Source organism: Myotis davidii, unplaced genomic scaffold (assembly GCF_000327345.1).
Source record: "Myotis davidii unplaced genomic scaffold, ASM32734v1 scaffold94, whole genome shotgun sequence".
NCBI classification, from domain to species: domain Eukaryota; kingdom Metazoa; phylum Chordata; class Mammalia; order Chiroptera; family Vespertilionidae; genus Myotis; species Myotis davidii.
The window spans coordinates 1,155,049-1,176,543 of record NW_006285313.1 but is presented as its reverse complement, the minus strand read 5'-3'; the positions used below and the strand labels follow the sequence as shown (position 1 = coordinate 1,176,543).

The window sequence follows — 21,495 nt, the reverse complement described above, 5'->3', positions numbered from 1 at the left end:
CTCGTCCCTGGATCTCAGGCCATGTTGATGCTCTTGATCTGGAACAGATCATTTAACTTAACTCTATGGCTGAAGAAAATGTTCAGAAAAGGATTTTTCATTTGAGATTTTTCACTGAATGATGTGAGTCCTCATTTTCTGGAGAAAGGAAGATGGTCAGTCACACTTTAGCACTAGGGTCTTAGCAATAATGCAAAGCAAATATGACACAGGCTCAATTTTTCCTCATAGAAGATGACAGTGAAGATGAGTTACTGGTCAAACTATACTACAAAGCTGTAGTGATCAAAACAGTATGGTATTGGCATAAAAACAAATACAAAGATCAATAAAACAGAATAGAGAATGCAGAAATAAATCAATACCTGTATGATCAATTAATCTATACCAAAGGAGGCAAGAATATACAATTGGAAAAGAACAGTCTCTTCAACAAATGGTGTTGAGAAAACTAGACAGCCACATGCAAAAGAATAAAACTGGACCGCTATCTTACACCAAACGCAAAAAATTAACTCAAAACGTATTAAAGACTTGAACAGTATTAAAGAACTGATACTTGAAAACTCCTAGGAGAAAACAGGTAGTAAGCTCCTTGACATGTGTTGGTGGTGTTTTTAAAAAATCTGACACCAAAAGCAAAAGCAACAAATACAAAACTAAAGTGGGACTAATAAAACTGGACCGCTATCTTACACCAAACGCAAAAAATTAACTCAAAACGTATTAAAGACTTGAACAGTATTAAAGAACTGATACTTGAAAACTCCTAGGAGAAAACAGGTAGCAAGCTCCTTGACATGTGTTGGTGGTGTTTTTAAAAAATCTGACACCAAAAGCAAAAGCAACAGATACAAAAATAAAGTGGGACTAATTCAAACTAAAAAGCTTTCACACAGCAAAGGAAACCATCAACAAAATGAAAAGGCAACTTACTGAATGAGAGGAAGTTACAAGATGGGTGTTGCTTAACTGTATACTATTGAGTGGTTTCTTTTACCCATTAGCCTTGATTATCAATAACAGCACTGGGTACACTACTTCCATGTAGAGAGCGTAGTAGCTCTGCAGTAACTTTCTTTGCTTGATCCTCAAAACAAGTCTATAAAGGGGACCATTATTATCCCCATTTTATAGATGAGGAAACCTAAAGAATTAATATACCTAAAAATTACCCAGTAAGCAGCAGAACCACAGAGCTAAGCCTACATCTGTCCAACTCCAAAGCTCAAGTTTTAAGGATGACATCAAGTACCTGAGCAGCCAATTCAAATACTCCATCTTTGGTCTGCTCTTTCTAACTAACCAGAGCTTAGAACAGGAGTCAGCAAATAAATCATGGCCCAGAAGATGGCCACAAAGCCTAAAATATTTACTATCTGACCCTCTACAAAAAAACTTTGCCGATTCTTGGCTTAGAGGAATGGTAAACCAAATCCCAAATGTTCCATTCTGTTTATTGAGTTCTTTGTAGTTCTTGGGATCTATGACTTGTTTTTGAGTCATTAAAATATTTTGTCATTGACCCTGAGTAATAAAATAAATTTGGCAGGAGGGGTGGACAATAAAAGCTAAAGAGATGTGGTTCTAAATATTTACCTCCTGGATCATTGCAGGGCTACTAGTTAACCAAAACCCAGGAGGGTTTTGCCAGTCATGAAGAACTTGGCCAATAGGGTGGACCCACTGCGTGTAGACCAAAGTGCCCACAGGCCTCTCTCTGTCCATGTTGATGGGGGATGTCAGAGGCATCCTTTCACCAGCTGGCAGCCTAACTGAAAACTAGCTGTTTAGAGGGCTGCCAGCATGCTAAGCCAATAGAAACAGTGACAAAGAGGGCAGTAAGTGAGGCAATGAGTAACTATTTATTTTATTCATTGTTTTCAAACATAGAGAGAGGTGTGTGGTAAGCTTCATGTAAAACAGACACCTGAGTCATCCCAGAAGCAGGGCGTTCTCAAGTCATAAAGCACACGGTGGTCCAGAGTCAGGTCTTTCCACTGGCTGACGACTATGCCAAGAATCTTACCAACGCTAAATTGCCACACAACCCAGTGTGGATCCAAAACTAAAAAAATCAATGATTATTATCTGACTCCACGTATGTGCTGAAGATTGACCTGTCAAATGAGGCATTGGCACTGGATACCTCTGTGGTTCCTTCCAGCTCTATGAGTGTGTGGAGTGGAAGCTCGACTAAGAGTGTAGAAATAATCCTGGAATACGTTACTATTCCTCATAACTCATTATAGCTCCTTTACCCAATTAGTGTCCTTATAACTATCATCAATGTTATCATTGTCATTATCCTAACTTATAGCATACATAATAAATAGCCAGCATTTATTAAGTGCTCTGAATGGACTAGATGTCATTTGTTGAGGTCACTGGAATATGTGTGAGAACATTCTATAATGGGGTCAGTAAACTATATCCAGCCCACTGCCTGTTTTTGCAAACAAAGACTTACTAGAACACAACCAGGCCCATCACTTGTTTACCTATTGTCTATGGTTGCTTTTGCATTGCAAGGGAGAGTTGAGTAGTTGCTGACCCCTGCTCCGCACATCTGCTGCTCTTGCTTACCTAATATCAATTTACTACTCTTTTGGTTGTAGCCTCTTGTCTTCTCCCAGAGAACTTCTCTTTCTGACTCTGTGGTTTGGGTGGAGTTGACCCATTGCCTATCTCAGGCCTGGCAAATCAAGATCCCTACGCCCATGGCCACAAATATTCAGGAGTGGGATCGGTTCTAAGAATTTTATGGGAAATAGTGGGAAGGAAAAATCTCTTTTTTTGCTGAGGTTTCTGAGCTGCTAAGATGCAAAGTCCAGAGCTGCCAAAAGCCAGCATGGAAATGACCTGGAAAGAATGAGTTCTGACGTAAGATTTTAGCTTCTGGATCTAACTATGGCTGATGCTATCCTAGACTTTTCAGCTAATACGCCAATACCTTCTCTTGTTAGCCCGAGTGAGATTAAGTTAGGTTTCTATCACCTGCAACAGAAACAAAACAATCTTTTGAAATAGACATAGTTACTTTCCAAACTTAGACTTATCTGCCCAAAGTCACATAGCTAGTGAGAGGCAGAGACTAGGACCCAGTCTACATTGAGCTCTCCGAGGTGAAGGAACCAGAAGATCTAGGACCAGGAACAGAATTAACAGTTGGTTTTCCTGTCTTGGAAGAGGGAACCTTCCAAACCACATCACTGCTCTCTAGAAGGTGCTTCTTTGGGGAATCATCCTGTTTTCTACTTGTGACTATCCCACAACAAGGCCCAGTGGAGTATTGGCTTCTCGTGTGGCAATTTGGAGGAAGTTATAGAAAAAGTGGTTCCATAGCCACTTTTCAGATCCCCATTCTTGCCATACTCAACTGGGAAAAGAATTTTCTGGGGGGAAAAAGCTGACTTCCCTCTATTGGAGCATCCAGTCATCCAGCAATCAACATAAGTAAACAGGCAGTCTCCATGCAGGGAGCATGATAGTGGGCCAGGCCCCTTCTGTAAAAAGAAATAAATTAGGGTAGCCTTTGCTGAAACACAGATTCCATGAAATCTCACCTAACTGGAACCATCCATCCTACATGGCATCTTCTTACATTCTCCTTTGAAGAGATGGAGAGGCTCCAGGAGAAGGATAGGGCAGGATATGGAAACAGAGCTCTCAGGGAGGGCTCTGGTGGTATGCCACTCAATGCTACACCATCACCAGCTGGAGGACTTTGAAGTCAAGATGAGTCCTCATTTTAAATGAGACAAGATCTTGGGGGACATGCAAGACCCTCTGTGTTCTGGTGCCAACACACCAAACCAAGAGAAAGATATTAATTCAGGAATTTCTAACAATTTTCAACCACAAGAGTTAAGCATAAGTTCAAAAGAAAGGAAGGACAGATGGATCGATAAGTGGATAGATGGGTGAATGATTAGAGATAGATAGATAGATAGATAGATAGATAGATAGATAGATACAAAACTACACACTTACATTTGTATCTACAAAGATTACAGACAATATTTCTGGAAGGTTCACAGGACACGTTAATAGTGGTGGCCTCTGAGGAGAATGTGCCCATGGACATCAGTGAGAGGGACACTCACTGATCAGTGCACATCTTTGGCAGAGCTTGAATGTTTTGCCATGTGTTTATTACTATTTCAATGTAAGAACCAAAAATAAGAGGGAATTATCAAAATACCTAATGACAAACCCCTGTTGGCTTCATGACCTAATGACCAGAACCCCATTTCCTTGCACTTCCTGGTTAAGCTTTCCCCTCTGAGAATCTGTTACATAGGCCATTGCAGAATTTACCCTGACGTGAGCTCTACTCACGTGTCATTTCCCTGAGCAGAGAGAAGCAGCTCATGCCAGGTAAATAAGTTTCATGGCACCTGCAATTTGGGGTTGGCCCTAGCTCAAAGGTAAAGGAGATAGGGTGGCATGAGAGTCCAAAGTTTGGGTCACAAAGCCTCCGGGTCACTTGGGCACAGCCAGGTGCAGGACAGAGTTTGGTTTCCCTGGCTGGTCTCAGCCTGGTCTCTAAGGTACTCGAAGTCCTCAGGAAGATCTGAGCTGCCAATTGACTTTCGATGGTGGACAAAGTTGGCAACTTCAAGAGAATGGGATACAAAACAGAACTGTCCAGCATGACTCCATGACTCCATGCCCCGTGCCCCAGTCTCTCTCTCTCTCTCTCTCTCTCTCTCTCTCTCTCTCTCTCTCACACACACACACACACACACACACACTTCATGGGAAGAACATGGAAGCTCTGGTGTTATAGCCCACTCTGTTGTTCCATGATGCCCAGCACCTCACATTCATCCTGAAAGCACTCCCTCAGCCACCACCACCGTGGCTTTGTCCAGAAGGACATCTGGTCTAATTAGCATATTACCCTTTTATTAGTATAGATTATATTGGATGCAATCATTTCTGCTAAGGACTGCACCTGCCACATAATAGCTATACTGTCCCTTCTTGTTTCCCCTTCCCCTTTGGCTATTTCAGAAACAAGGGAATGCTTTGTAAAGAATTCAGTGACTGAAAGACAACATCAACCTCTGTCCAAATGAACTTTCGAGCTTAGAAAACTCTGCAGACACTCCAGAGCGTCTCTGATCTCTGTACTCTTACGTAACAAGTTACATAAGGGCCATCTTATTCCCCCAACATGCCCTCTCGGATTACAATGTGCAGGCTAAGGTCAAAGGAAATTATGTAAGCATAATCCCAGGAAATCAGCACACAGAGCAGGGACCAGCTCATGAAGCAAAACGGTAGCATGTATGTTAGAATGAATCGCTCAGAGGCCAGCAACTGCTGCACATCATAAAACATAGGTTGAGTACATGTGGTTGAGAATGGGGAGGAGATCATCAATATATTTTTTAAATGGTCCCAAACAACCTGAATAGAGGCTGGGACAGCAGTAGACCCCAGTCTTGAAGGGCTACATGTTAACCTCTTAAGTGCTGCCTCCCAAGGAGGTGGGGCAAGGGCTAGAGAGGGGGCAGGGGAGGAGAGAGGGAATTGAGACTTGGGGGGCAGGGGCACTTTACCAACAAGTATGAAAATATTTCAGTATTTTAACCACCAATGGCTTATCAGCCCTGGAGGAGAGACAGTTCTGAAATAGTCCTATTATTGAAAATCTGTGAAACCATGTCAAAAAGCCACCAACAATGTGAAGCACCACAAGCAACACACAAAAAGATTCTCAGCCGCCTTAGAAATCGGGTTGTTTTCATTGGATTTGTCCCACCCTGTATTTTTGTACATTTTTTTTCTGTTTTCAGATTTTGACTTTTAAAACAATGCTATATTCATATGTCATGCTGTATAATTAAATTTTATTTTGAGGAATGGTGACTCGCCTGTCTAAAGAACAGTATCTGGAAGAAATACTGGAAGAGAACAGTATCTATCTTTTAATGCAGGAAAATATAAACTTTCCACTAGAAAAAACTAAGAAGCTGATGTTTACACTAGTAGAGGGTGTTATCAGGGAGGTCCTCTGCTCTGCGCACTGAATTTACTTCTGAACTCCCCCAACACAGATACTGACAAAAGATAACCTCTGTCTGAAGTGACTATGAGGTTTCCACTCAGGAAACAAAGCTGATAACCTGCCCAGAAGAGATCAGGGTTTATTTCTCTCCAAGGGAGTGCACCTCCTGGAAGAGTGTGGTACCTTTTATTCCCTCCTTTCAAATTAGATGAAAATGCAGAAGCTCTTTTCCTAGTCTCAAATCTACTTCCCCTGGCGCAGACACAGAGGCCCTAGGAATTCATACATCAGAAAACAGTAGCCCATGCTGGTTTCCGGACATTGTAATTCAGTCCTGGGACATCTTCCCCAGAACGAATAATACCTCCAAATGCAAGTGGGACTTCCATCACAGCCCTTCTCTGACACATTGTGAACTTCAAACAAGTCACAAACACCCACACTAGCATGTCTGTAATGTCAGCACACCATCTTCCAATGAGGGCAACCCATTATCTGTGCACCAAAATAATTACAATTAATAATAATAATAACATCTGTAACATCTGTGCACCATGATCTGAGCCCTCCATTCACACACACACACACACACACCAACCAATCTGGTGTATTCGAAAGACTGATGAACTTGATGATAGGTGCACCAACGTTGTGAAATTCCTAGAAGACTTCTGCCTAAACTTCTACTGCAGTACCCAGTGATCATTTCATAGCAGATGAGACATCCTTGGGAACCAAAGTACATGCCTGAGAAGTGGCCCTACTGAGAATTCAGACCTTTGTTTTCTGTCATTTAAAAAAATATATATGTATTTTTACATCCGAGACACAAATATTTTCAGTTATTAATTTGTTCTTTCACACATCCATTCAGTTGACATTTACTGAGTATCTACTCTGGGCTTGGCACATGTGACAGATACAGCAGTGGACACAACAGAAGCTTAAATACTAAAGGAGGGAGAAAGTAAACAAATAATGTCATATATGAGTAAGTACTGTAAAAAACAATGAAGTGATGTAGTGGTGGGTGGGATAAAGAGCATTATTTTATATGAGGCAGTCCAGAGGGTAGCATTTAATCGGTGACAAAGAAAGTAGGGGTGACCGGAAGGGATCTTGGGGAAAAGTATTCTGAGTGAGAGCAGCAGGTGCAAAGGCCCTGGGGCAGAAGCTGGTGAATTCTAAGAACAGTAAGGAGGATCTCCTCACTACTCTGCCCACAGGCAAAATTCTGGGAGGGCTTGTTTAGTGGGATTAAGAGGCTCTCCCTGAAAATGCACTTACAGAAAAGTACAGGTTACAGCTTCAGGCCCCTGAAGCCTTTTATCCCATGGGCCCTGGTCAAGAACCTCTATTCTACTCCCGCCACTGAAGATTGTAGCTTCATGGCAGCTCCAAAAGACTGTGACCTGGTTGCTATCCTCATCGGGTGAGAGAGAAACAAACATGAGACACATCCATTCCTTAGGCCAGAGATTCTCAACCTGTGGGTCACGACCCCTTTCACAGGGGTCGCCTAAGACCATGGGAAAACACATATATAATTACATATTGTTTTTGTGATTAATCACTATGCTTTAATTATGTTCAATTTGTAACAATGAAAATACATCCTGCATATCTGATATTTACATGACGATTCATAACAGTAGTAACATTACAGTCATGAAGTAGCAACGAAAACAACTTTAGTGTTGGGGCGCACCACAACATGAGGAACTGTATTAAAGGGTCGCGGCATGAGGAAGGTTGAGAACCACTGCCTTAGGCGATGTGCTGGGCTGAATTTCCAAAGGAACAGGAGGCCCCGTCCTCAGTGTGGGGCACTGAGAAATCAACCTGGGGCAGTGACCAGCACAACCAGGGGCCTGGGCCTGCTCGCTGCCCCTCTCTCTCTACAGAAAAGAGCCTGTCCAGTCCTGAGCACCTGATCAGCCCAAATTCCACTGCTGCCCTGCGTCGGACAGGAGGCAGTCAGAGAATTGAAGCGCTCCATTAGACGAAGCAGCCCTGTTTCAGACAGAGAGCGAGTAACCGACAGATACTTCGGGTCAGTCTCTAAGTTAAGCTTTGAACGCCCCAAGAGCACAAAATTAACCACAGGAATTTATAAAGAACAGTAAGTAGGTCGGGCGAGGTAAGCAGCGTGCGGAACCCCAGCCCCCCACTCCAGGACGCTCAGGGCGCCTGTTTCGCATTCCGCCTTCTCTCTGTCCCCACGGAACTCTCTGTGCTAAGACCATCACGCCCGATAATTCCTGCTAAATACCAGGGTTCCAATTGCAGTTCCACCATAAAACACTTCATAAAACGTGTGGACTTGGCTCCTGCTTTTTGCAAGCACAGCCTGGCCCTCCCTCCTGCCTCCCCTTGGCAGGCACCCCACCTTCCTGATCAGAGCCCTCTGCGGAGCCCCAGGAAACCCGGCCCTCTGCCTGCTACTGTACTGCCGCTGATGGCATCTGCTGGGCGGAAGAACCGCTGGCTGATTTCACACCCGGATCACAGTGCACGGCTCGCTGGGTGCCAATCATGACACCATCTGGGAAGGCTGGAGCCTCCCAGGGACACCGCTGGGACTGGGAGAGTCCAATGGAGACAGGCAGGGGGAGGGGTGTTGAGGTTTATTCCTCCCCACCCCCACCAAGTGCCCCAAGAAATACACACTCCAGGCAAAGGGCAGGGGCTGGCAGGGTCAACTATGACCCCCTTACCCTCCAGACTCTGTCCTTGTCTAAAATAAAGTGCATGTTATTTATGACTGTGGGTGGACACAATGATTGAGACCCAGACTCCTTTGTGAAAATCACAATAAATCCTATTGCTGGTGAAGTCTAAGTAACAGCCAGTGTTTTGAGTGCTTTACATTCATTTAACTCATTTTCTCATTGAAACCTCACAACCACCGTATAGGAGTGGCATTATTTTAAGACCCACTTTGCAGATGAGAAAACTGAGGCGCAGAGAAATTAAATAACTTGCCCAGGTCTCATCGTTGTTAAGCAGAGGAGCTGAGTTTCATACTCAGACCCGTGTTCTTAATGCATTTTAACTAAGACTGCTTTCTGTTTGAGGCTCCCAGCTCCTGCAGCTCTGGGATCTGGCTAAGAGCACCAATATCTCCCTCCCTGAGCCTCCACGACTGGTCCGTCTCCTGCCAGCCCTCCAGCCCTCCAGCCCTCCAGCCCTCCAGCCCTCCAGCCCTCCAGCCCTCCAGCCCTCCAGCCCTCCAGCCCTCCCTGAGCTTCCCAGAGGTCCGCATAGTCACCGGTGTCTACAGAAGCCCACTCAGAATGGGCGGAGCGTCTAGTAGACACACAGGACTGTGGGTGGACACAATGATTGAGACCCAGTCCCTGCCACAAGGGGAATGGTTTGTAGCAGAGGAGTAACATGTACACCAGGGCAACTAACCATAGAAATGCGACCAGATTCCAGGCTCCGTGAGGGCAGGCTCGTGTGGCATTCACTGTGCAACCATAGAGAGTGCTCGGGCACTGTTTGTTGTCTGACTGAAAGAATAAAAGTCAGGACCTCAACCCATGAGCTTCTCTCTGGCTTGCTCTCTTCTGAAATAACAAAGTCGGGAGTGACTTTCCAGGTGCAGTGACAGTTCAGCTGGGACTCCGAGACTTGGTAAGATCTGACAAAGCAGAAAGAAGGAGCGGAGGAATCAGGGCAAGGCTCCCCATCCTGGCTCCACACGCCTTGGGCCGAGGCTAGAAGAAGAGCCTGTGTTCACAGCAGAGGTTCTGTAGGCAAGGAGCAGAGAATGCTGGGTAGCTGGAAAGATCGTTTCAGATCACACAAGTGCCCCAAAGCCAAAGGAAGTTAGACTTTGGAAAAAAAGACACCTCTGAAGATAAAGATTTAAGACTTAACTATTTCAATCAGCTCTTCCATGGAGAGAACAGGCAAGGAAAAAAATAACCTTAAGAAGAATGAGAGTTGAATCTTTGCAAAACAGCTTCCTGTGGGGAAAGAGGAGGAAGAAGAATCCTCCAAAACTCAGATAGGAAGGAGCCGTGAGGGGGCAGCAGAGGCATGAAGGTGTCATAAGGGGCAATCCTAGGGGCTTTCCCAACAGCCACTTTGCAACACTCCCAGCAAAGGGGTTCCCCGGTCTAGTCTGCACTGGACAGATGTGGCTGCTCTCTACGCTGGCTCTTCTGAGACACCACCCTCTACCTCTGTGGCCTTTGGACCACCTTACAGACAAGCACAGATTCTCAGCTGATTTTACCCCGTGGGCAAATCCAATCCAGTAATAGGTTCTGCCCGGTGCACTGTGTTGAGAAGGATTCCGAAGCTGAATCAACGTTCTAAGATTGATCAGCAATCTCTGCCACGGACACAAAATTGTGTTGTGGCCACACACGTGCCATCCTGCTTTCAGCAGGGTGCATTTACTTGAGTTCTTAGTTCCAGGCTCATTTAGAGCAGAGACTATTGTGTTGAACTTTGTGTCAGCCCCCTGCTGGGTAGACATTAGGGAAACAATGATCTCTGTGCTCAGCAAATGTTTGTGAAATGATCACACTCCGTTGTTCCTAAGAAAAATACAGATAGAAGCTGGATGCTGTGAGCTTTAGAAACACAGAAGTGACGGAAGGGCCCTCTCTCTGAAGCCTGCTTCCCATTCTGTCCCTGCCTGGAGCCAAACTCCCTGGGACAGGCCTAGGCTCCACCTGGGTGGAGGGTGGGTCATTCTTGTTCAGGAAAGCGCCCAGCCTGAGGACAGCACCCAGCCCTTGTCACCGGAGGCGGTGTTGCTAACACAGCGAGTAGATTCTGGAATGGGTGAGTAGAGCCTCTAGGAGTAGCCTGTGAGCCCAGACTAACAGGGAAGCCTTCCTCGCGCATCTGCTTTGACAGGAGATACTCAATGCAAAAAGCAGGAGCAAGCCCGGCTTGGCTTCCCCTGTGGTTGGTGACAGAACTGTCTTGAACTGGGTTGGGCCAGCGAACACTCATCTCTGAGGGCCTCCTCTCGAGCAGTGATTGATGAGCAAACCCAGTATTCCTCTTGGCTGTCCCCCAACCCTCAGCAGGGTGCCTCCTAGGTAGCGATTACTCAGTGGACAAGACAGAAATACTGCATTTAAAGAACTCCTCACTAGATGGAGAGGAAGGCGAACAGGTGAGAAGTTATGATCCAAGAGATAAATAACACTGGAGGAGGAGATAAGAGGAAGATAATGATTAATTGCCCAAGGAACCGATGTAGACGCATGCCAGGGCTGCTGGAGTTACGACGACAGAGATGGATGGAACAGTTGGAAACACAGTCCCGAAGGAGAAGGACATGTGCTGGGTTTGGAGAGTGTGGGTAGACTTCCCACAGGGGGAGGCGTGCGGAGAGGAGACCTCAGGCAGAGGGAATGGAGAGTGAAAGCTCAGACACAGGATGGGAAAGGCAAGATTCGGAAACAGGTGCAGCATCATGGGAGGTGAACCTGGGAGCAATATTTGAAGCAGAGACATGAAGCAGGGGTCACGGCAGGAACCCAGGCAGTGAAGTAAGAAGCTCCAATTAAAGTGCGGACTATACAGTTGAAAAGAAAGATTAAACACCAAGGCCGAGAATTGGGAAGAAATCAACGATACAAAGGGAATCAAAGACCTATGGGCCATTGGGAACAAGAAATGAAAGGAAGTGATGGATTAAGGGGCAGTTTTCTCTGAGTCCTTTGAAACATGGATTCTTTCTGTGGCCCACAGACCACCACCTCCTCCAGCAAAGGCCCAGGGCTTGGTAATCAACAACTCAGATGGTTTGTTCCGGTAAGACCATGGAGCCGTCTTCCATGTCTCACCGCCTTTTCCTCTACCTTGACCTCGTCCCTGATTTTCAGGGCCCTTCCCTCCACCCAGGAAATTCCTGGGAAAGTCCTGGTCTCACCATATCAAAGACAAGTAACCAATGCACTTACTCCTCAGGGGACACCTGCGTTTTATAGACGCCTGGCCCAGGTGCTTGCATTTCCAGTTGTTCATCCATGACTTCCTATTTGCTGCGTGCCTGGGAAGGGGTGGAGGAGGCAACACGCAGTTCTTGGGCTCAGGGCGCTCACAATGTAGCAGTTGCAAAGGCCATTCTAGTCCATTTTGTACTTATTTTTTCCAGGAGAGGGCAGATGTCCCACATTTGGGATGGTTCTGAAGATGGGCTCTCGAAGCAGAGACCTAAATACAAATCCCAGCTCCACCTCTTACCAGCTGAGAAACGTGGGGTGAATTTCTTAATGTCTCTGCGCCTCAGTGTTTTTCCCTTTATGAAATGAAAAGCCTGAAGGGGCTCACCCATGCAAAGGGCTCAGCACAGCTCCTGGCACATGGTAGATACTTGGTAGCTTTCTGCCAGGATGTGCCGGGAAATACTGGAACCTCGCTACTGATTTTCAGGAAACGTGGGCTGGCTAATCAATGACAAGAGGGCATCTCCCCGGCCCCCAAAGGCTGAGTGAACCAGTTACTCATGAACTCTTCTTGTTCCAGTTCCTTATTACAGATCAAGAAACCAAAAAAACTCTTCCCAACCGTGTTTTATCTTACAGGAGAGAAGATGCTGTCAACATTTACTTTGACATTGCCTTCATCAGCCTGGCGCTGGCCACCTCACAGACCTTCTCTCTCCTGATCCCTACAGAAGCCCGAAAGGTACACATGTTTACCCTGGATTAAGAGAGAAGGTAAAGAGACACTGTGTCTGTGAAACTCACCCAAGGTCCTAGAGCTCAGAAGTTGCAGAGCTGGGATTCAAACCCAGGTCTCGCTGACCACCTCATGCTGCTTTCTGGCTCCTGTCTTGAGCCAGACCTGAAGTCCAGGCGCCAGGGGCTCCTTCCACAAAAGTGCACTGAGATAAGATTTATCTCAGCTTCTCAATTCCAGGCCCTTGGCTGAAGCAACGAACCTTTTGATGGTTCATTCCAAAACCCTTAGCTGCCCTATCAAGCTTGATGAGGAAGAGGCCTGACTGGGGTTGGAGCATCTTTCTGGACGTAGACCTTGGGGTGAGAGACCTCCTACCAGGTGTGGGAGGCACCCTCAACTCAGAGCCTAGAAATGGTCAATGGAAGGGACCTTAAGATCCCGCTCTTTGACCTCCTAAACCTTGAACCCATCATCTCTCTGGAAAAACATGCTAAGCCCACCAACATTTTTATTTCCATATAGGGATTGTCGTATAGCGTGAACCCATTTATCCATTATCCTCTTATAATGGATTGAGCTGACTCACCTTTATTTAAGAGATGAACAATAATAGTATACTAATGATCACTGGCATCTATTGAGTACGTAGGCAGCTATCCACCAATAACCCAGTGAAATAGACATTATCATTGGCTCCAATTTATTCTTTAAAATCTTATAAGCTTACCAACCATTGAGAAAAATTTCACACCTAGAAGGGTCCCTAGAAACCCTTGGGTCTGGCCATTTTGCAGATAACGGGCCAAAGACACAGCTGCCAGATGACAGAGGTGTCCTACTGGGGACACACTGGGACAAGAGACCCCTGGAATAAAAGAAAAAAGCTTGAGCCCGGCTGGTGTAGCTCAGTGATTGAGCTTTGGCCCATGAACCAGGAGATCACGGTTTGATTCCTAGTCAGGGCACATGCCCAGATTGCGGGCTCGACCCCTAGTGGGGGGTGTGCAGGAGGCAGCCGATCAATGATTCTCTCTCATCATTGATGCTTCTATCCCTCTCTTCCTCTCTGAAATCAATAAAAACATATTTTTTAAAAGAAACGCTTGAAACCAACGGCCCTGTATTGGCCCACCTCTTCAGGGGTGTCTCTTCTGCCCTAGCATCATGGCTTTCAACCAGGGGCAATTTTGTAACATCTGCAGCTATTTCTGGTTATCACAGCCAGAGACTATCGGGATGCTACTCCTAGATAGAGACTGGGTTGCTGTTCAACACCTCACACAACAAGGAATTATCTGGCCCCAAATGCCAACGGTGCCAAGGTAGAGAAACGCTGCCCTCAGAGAAGTCAGAGAGGGCAGAAAGACCCAGAATGAGCACGAACATTCCTCACACTTCCCACCCCTGACCAGAGCCCACTCCCTCCTCCCCTCAGCCAAGGCACTCATCTATAACCCCATGTGTACATGAAATATTCCAGAAGACAGGCCCAGCCCTACCAAAAATATGCCACATCTCTTATTCAAAATTCACCGAGTTGCCTCAATTCTAAGATATACACTGTCCCCACATTTTTATATTTCTGAAAATGGAATGTGACCTATAATTAGTTTCCCCCCAAAAGGCTGTTATGAAATCAATGGAAACGTTTATGAATAATTACATATTAGATCAGAGAAACATGGTTGTTTAAAACATAATGTTTAGACTGAAATAGACTCCAGTAGATGATAGTGCGTGATGTAAAATTTGCTTGAATTCCAAGAACAAGGCTTCCTAGAATTTCTCCCTGTGCAAGCTCCTGCGGCCAGTGTGAGTTCACATTCCTGCACCTATTGGCAGAAAAGCTTCAAGCACAGATTTTTCTTCAGGATGAAAAAGGATCAGTGGCCAGAGGGTTGGTGGGTGAGAACAACCCTGTGGACTCACCTGTATAGCTAAGCATCCCGGAGGCCTGCTCTCTGTCCTCCTGGCCCCCGGTGCCTTCTTCCCGCATGACCACTCTTTTTCTCTCCCATAACCAGCACTATTTCCAGGATTAGCACTTAGGGTATAATGGGGCTCATGCCTGCTGACCATCTTGTGTCACTACAGGGATGTTGAAAATCAGCAGGGGGGACTCCGCACGCCAGCTTTGGAGTGAGGCCAGTCCCAGACCCAGACTCAACACCCTGGCTGGCTGTCTCCCTGGACAAGCTAGGTAGCTCTGCGGGCTTCTTTTTCACGTGTAGAGAGTGGCAGGGGGGTGAATAACAGTCCTGCCCACAACAGACTTGTTTTTCTCTTTAGATAGAAATGAAATAATTCTGTGAAACACAGGACACGTGGCCAGCTGCCCACTACAGTTGGGGGAGGGGTCTTCTGAACAGGTTGTAAGGCACCCGGTGACAGTGATCTGAAGACTCTTCAGCCTTGCAATGGCCACGCTTTGGGTTTCCCAAGTGGATGGAATGGCACCAAATACACCGGAGTTAGGGGAGCCTGGACTTTTGTTTTTTTTCCCCAAATTCATCCTCATAAACCTATAACCAACCCATAGAAATCACAAGCTGATTTTGAACAGGGATGTTCCAGGCAAGTGCCATAAAATTTATAAGGATAAGACTGTTGACATTCCTCTGGTGTCCCTGGATCACAGAAAGGCTCAGTTGGAAAGAATTCACTCACGTTCATGTGCTTCTCTGGCCAAGTGTTGTAGTCGTGCACGTGCTAAGGTTACTAAGGCTCCCGGCAACCCTAGGGCTCACCTGGAGCTCTGGGCAGAATGCCTGTGGTTGGGACACGGGCAGAAAGAGAGATATTTTTTGGTCAAGAACATATTGCAACTTTTCTCTCTGGGGCAATGAAGTTCAAGGACCCTTCTCCATCACTTAAAAGGAAATTGGTTCCAAAGTCTACAATATGACTGCTCTTATCTAGGTTTTTCTGGAAACATATAGGGCAAGTAGGTGAGTGGCACTGAGAGATGTAAACTTTCTCACAATTTGGGGAGAGGATTTAAAAAAGGGGGAGAAATGAAAATAGAAGCAATCCTTGTTCTTTCAGAACGCTTCCCAAACATGAAGTCACTATGGTAGTTTTAATTTTCCAATAACACATTATATATAAACTATTGTCTATGTAGGTAATAATGAACTTGTTACTCATTTAACCTGCATATTTTTATTGTAAGCATTTTGTGTAACTCTTGCTATAAAAAGGTAAGAGTTTAAAAAGTAAATTCAAGCTAGTTAACTTAGTTTTAGATTCCTCTGAAAGCAGCAAATATGAATAACATGACTTTCATCAGACAGGATTTGGCTTTGCGCAAATAAGTTCATTTGGAAATCATGGGTGACAATATCAACTGGATTTAGTTCTTCTGGAAATAGGTAAAAAGTATTATAAATCTGTTTATGTTCATGGACCTGGAAATCTCAACTTGGAAAAATGTGCATAAAACAATCTCCAAAAAGAAATAAAATTCAATTCAAACAAAGATGATCATTTAGGGATCTAAAACTAAGTTAAATAGGTTTTAATTTACTTTTTAAACTCTGAACTTTTATAGTAAGAGTTACATATAATGCTTACAATAAAAATTTATAAAATTTAAAAATCCAACTTTTCCACACTGCATGCTTTCTGATTATTTAAATCGTTGCTATTAGCAGTTTCTGCTTCATTGGACTTATTTTTTCCAACCATCTTTTTCAGCTTTTGAAAACAGAAATTAACACGTAAAAGGATGAAGAATTTGAATATTGTCCCAATTCTGATAAGCCTGATAACCGTGCCCAAAACATAGTGATCACACAAAAGAAATGTACTGAAGGACTAAATGAACATCAGCCATTTTCTTGCCAATTCTGAAGGAAAAAAAGAAGCAAATTGAAGGGAATAAATAGCACAAGGAGCTGAGGATCACTGTAACACCCACACTCTGTGATGTAAGAGGAGAGAGAAATGCTTAACAGGGTCCCAGAGTAGAACATTGGAGCAAAGACCTTATATATTTAGCAATGTCACAAAATACCCACAAACCCACCACACCAAGCACAGGTAGCAGTGAATGTCACTTACACTTTGCCTCTGAATCTATGCCCATGAGCTTCTACAGTGGGGTTAACTGGCTGACAGCACAATCTTTTTTTTTCCTTTTCATTTTAAAATATATTTTTATTGTTGATAGTATTACAGATATCTCCAGTTTTCCTCCGCTTTCCCCCTCCCAGCACCTACCCCCCCTCCCCCCAAGGAAGTCTTCACCACCCTATTGCCCATGTCCATGGGCTACACATATAAGCATATAAGTTCTTTAGTTTATCTCTTCTTGTCCCCTAACCCCACACCAAGGTATGTCAGTCGGTTCCATGTCTCCCTGCCTTGGGTCTCATTTTTGTTGGCCAATTCATTTTGTTCATTAGATTCCACCAATAGGTGAGATCACGTGAATCCATCCACATCGCCCTGCACACACACAACTGGAAACACAGTTACCACACAGCAGGTAAATGGCAGAGCTGGGATTCATGGGCTTTTATCTGGATCAACTTCTTCAACAGGGGTTGCCAAAGACACTAACATTAGAACCTCTAGAATAGCGGTTCTCAACTTGTGGGTCGCGACCCCTTTGGCGGTCGAATGACCCTTTCACAGGGGTCGCCTAAGACCATCCTGCATATCAGATATTTACATTACGATTCATAACAATAGCAACATTACAGTTATGAAGTAGCAACAAAAATAATTTTATGGTTGGGTCACAACATGAGGAACTGTATTTAAAGAGCCAGAAGGTTGAGAACCACTGCTCTAGAAAGAGACTGGGGTTGAATGCAGAAGATGGATCCTTAAGGACGACGTCTCATACTTTCTGGGTGCCTAAGTTTTTCAAGATACAATCCCAGAGGATGATTTTGGTAGAAGGTACAGCTTTTCTAACTTGTCTCTAAACATCTTATTCATGTGTTTTGTAAGCAATCATTGAGGGCAGGGGGGGGGGGATTCTATATGGAATTTTCTATAAATTCTATTTATCTATTCATTAATTCATCCAATACATATTCATTAAGGAGCATGCCATGTGCCTGGTATATTGTCAGGCACTGGGGTGTGGAAATCTACACATTTTCTCCACCATCTTGAGACATTTCAGAACCAACTGCGTTTCTGATAAACCTGTCACGCTTCCTCATTTTTACTCTTCTTTCCCTGAATCTTTACATTTTTAGGGAATTCCTGGTTCACAGAGGAAGCTCACATTATTTCAACCCCTAGGAAAAACGAGTGTTCCTCCCAAATACCAAGATAGGCTCCAATGAGTGTTGTATAATAACCTACTGTTCCACCTTGCCATTTCTCCTCTTTCTCCAGGAGTAGAAGCCATTCCGTCCTCCTCACTGGCCCTCACAGCCCACCGCACCACACCCTAGGCTCCTGACCTGACCATCCTCTCGCCTCCGGGAACGCACGGGCCACCACGTAGCGCTGGAATGAACTCTGTCTTCCATCAGGTCCTGTTGCACCTGGGAGGACCATCTGTCGGGTGCTTTAAAGTGTATCCAGCCAGTGTTTAGAGGCCAAAGAGGTAACAAACTGTTTATTGACTATTATCATTGGACTGCAGAGCTCAAGGCCAGCAAAGTGTTTGTTTGAACGTTGGGAAACTATGAGATGATCATTGGGATCATCTCAGGCCTTTGATGTCCCTTTCCTCTCCTGAAGCAAGAGCTGTGACTGTGTACTTTCTATGTTTTGTGAATTTCCACTGGGCTATCCCAGCAGCTTGCTGGAGTCCCTCCCAACCAGTCACTCTGTCACCAGATGATCCCCCCTTGTCACTTACCCCTCTATTGCCAACCTTCCAGCCCCTGTGATCATTAATTAACCATTTTAACTTGGCAGCCTGGCTCCCTAACATTTAAGCTGGACTCATCAAGGTGCCTTGTCTAATTTCCCATGCAAATGAGAGAAGCCCTTTGATTTTAAGGTCCAGAGGTGACCCAGCTTTCCAATCAGTTCTCTATGCTTTGATTCTAAATGTTCTGTAGCTTAGTTTATTCATGGATTCTGTTGAGGGTCCTCTGTTTTGCTTTCTAATTAAATGTAAAATGAAAGATCAATGTATTGTTCTGAAGTACATTTGAACACCAGCCCCCACGTCACCGTCAACAGCTTCCATGGATAACAGCACCGTTTCTCAGAGTGTGTCCCTTGGAACACTAATCCCTAAAGGGTTCCCGATACAAAGGTTAAGGGGCCAACTAAGATTGGGAAGCGCCGTCACCCTTGAAGGCTCGCAATGTGTGTTAGTGCAGCAAAGGCTTTGAGAAGTTCAGAGGAAGGAAGCGTGCTTAACCAGGCCACACCCCAGGTTACCCAGAACACGTTCTACCTTTTGTTTTATTTTTTTATGTAAGAACTGTATACATATTATAGATTTAGGGATCCAGGGAACACACACTGGGAAGCAACGGTCTGCTACCTGAAGACCAAGAGGGCTTTGAACCTAGGCTACATGGTTGGATTTATTCTTGTGGCAGGGAGGAATGATTAAAGGCCTTGGGTCAAAGATGAGTAGGATGCAGGCCTCCTTGATTTATAATCTGACCCCAAATCAGTATAGAAAATAGAGACTCAGCTCTTCTCAACTGGAAGAGGTAGCAGTGGGGAAGGGGCTAGGTGGCTATCTGAACCATCATTCACCCTGGACAGCAGACACCCAAGAGTTTTGCAGGTGACCTAATGTAGAGCTCCCCACGATGGGGCCTTCCAGAATCCCCATATCCTCAAGTCTCGATCCACACCACAGTTGTGGCTCCTTCACAGTAGTCTCTGGTCCTACTGTGGGCCGTTTCAATCCTAATCTGAAATTTCCACAAGAGTTATTGCATCTGGGCAAGTGTTGTATTTGCGTTAGTTCCCAATGGCGGCCATAGATCAGTGGGTAGCAGGCAGGGGATCTCTTTCGAAGCTTCCCCTGAGATTTCAATCCCACTTCTACCACTCATGAGCTGTGTGATATTGGACCTCAGATCCCTCTTTCATAAAGATGGATAAAAATTAGTAATAATAATATCTCATAGGATTGTTGTGAAAATTAAATAGTCAATCCGTATGGAAGTGCCTAGAACATAGACAGCATGCAACACATGGTAACTAATGTTATCATCACCATGTCTTATTCATTCCATAAACACGTCTCAGGCAAAATAGCCATTGCCTCTAAAAGCCCTTATTGCCCTTCAAGCAATTGTGCTATTAAGAGTTGCCACTAGAAGCCATGGCAAAACCAGTCAAACTGGACTTTCAGGTATTAGGATCTCCCTGGCAGCTTGACCATATTCAGTTCTTCCCGTTGCAGCATCTACATCCTCTTTGGATGACATTTATCGTTGTAGGCTGTTGATTCTAGCTGACCTTCAATGAGACTTACTCTGAAGTTCCCACAGCAGCTCAATAGCAGAGCTGGGATCCAAACCCTCCAAGTTGGACTTCTGAGTCCATGTCCTTAACCATCACACTACCCTGCCTCTCCCTGGAGGGGCTCGCTGTTTTTCTAAAGAAGGGGCAGAGTGAGTTGTGAATATGCAAGAAGGGATGGAAAGTGGAGGAGGCAGGGGTGGGCGTGCATGAGATGTCACAGAGAGAAAACAACCAGCCAATATTAGTCAGGCCCCGGCTGAGCGGCATTCACATTCTGCCCCAGAATGTGCTGGGCTCGCTACAGATCCGTGGATGTCGGAGTAGGGGGCAGACAGCAGGCTGCTGCCTGACAGCGAGGAAAGGGGCCCAACCCAGGCCTGGGACACAACTAATAAGAGCAAAACTGCTATAGATGCCTCTTTGTCTGGGTTGCCGGAAGTTTAGTGTGGTTTTTTTTCAATTGATTTCAGAGAGGACGGGAGAGGAGAGAGATAGAAACATTGATGATGAGAAAGAATCACTGACTGGCTGCCTCCTGCACAGCCGCGCGCCCCCCACCCACCGCTGATCAAGCCTTCCACCTGGGCTGTGTGCCCTAACCAGGAATCGAACGGTGATCTCCTGGTTCATAGGTTGACACCCAGTCACTGAGCCATGCCGGCCACTGAAGGTTTTTGACATTTGTCAACTAGGGGCTCATCAGAGGGTTTCAAATATAATTTGGGATACGAACGGAGGGTGCCTTACGATCCCTCCAAGCTGTGGAAGTCTAGGATGCCAGTCCCCCCCCACCCCCCTGCCCCGCCGACATCGCCAACAGATCTGGCTGGATCCCCCAATGACAACAGAAGAATGAACATTCAGAGCACTTTCTATAAGCCGGTGCTAGAGGCTGAATTCTCCCAGCAGCTTCTGCACGGGATTACTTTCTCCACCTTACTGACAGCATGGACAGAAAAAGCAACTTGCCCCAGGACAGGTGATCCTCCAAGATTGGAGCCAGGACCTCAGCCAGAGATGAGAGCAACTCACATCCAGGTGTAGTCTCTGCTCGGAGTAGGTGGTGTTGGGAAAGGAGGAGCGTCCGCACCTTTAACTCACGGAATCATTTTCGCTGGGGCCCCGAGGATGGGCCCAGGACACAGAGCTGCCCACAACAGACCAGGTGCCCGCACCCTGACTGAGTTATACTGTCTAGTCCTGCAAGGAGAGCCATCAGTGACAGCATAGCCATGACAGGCAGGAGGGCGGCCCGGGGCCCTGGGGCCTTGCCACTCTGTATTCAGAGGCTGGATTTAAAACCAGTCCCTGGAACAGGTTCTGCTCCCTCGCACTGAGAACACCATATGTGTCCCCACACAAAGGGAGGGAAGACAGGCTCCCTGCTGTTCTGGAGGTGGTGGCCAGCA

General features: G+C 45.5%; 1 protein-coding gene across 2 annotated transcripts in view; it reads right to left on the bottom strand.

Moving 5' to 3' along the window:
- Window positions 1-21,495, bottom strand: part of SLC1A2 (solute carrier family 1 (glial high affinity glutamate transporter), member 2) — a 101,717-nt gene that overhangs the window by 57,916 nt on the left and 22,306 nt on the right. The window contains exon 1 of one of the 2 annotated variants that reach the window (XM_006756105.2): window positions 18,103-18,186. The exons of the other annotated variant lie outside the window; for it this stretch is intronic. Coding sequence (XP_006756168.1) covers window positions 18,103-18,110 — 8 coding nt within the window. The 5' untranslated portion in view covers window positions 18,111-18,186. Of the gene's footprint in view, window positions 1-18,102; window positions 18,187-21,495 lie in introns of those variants that run through there. 2 annotated transcript variants of the gene reach the window in all.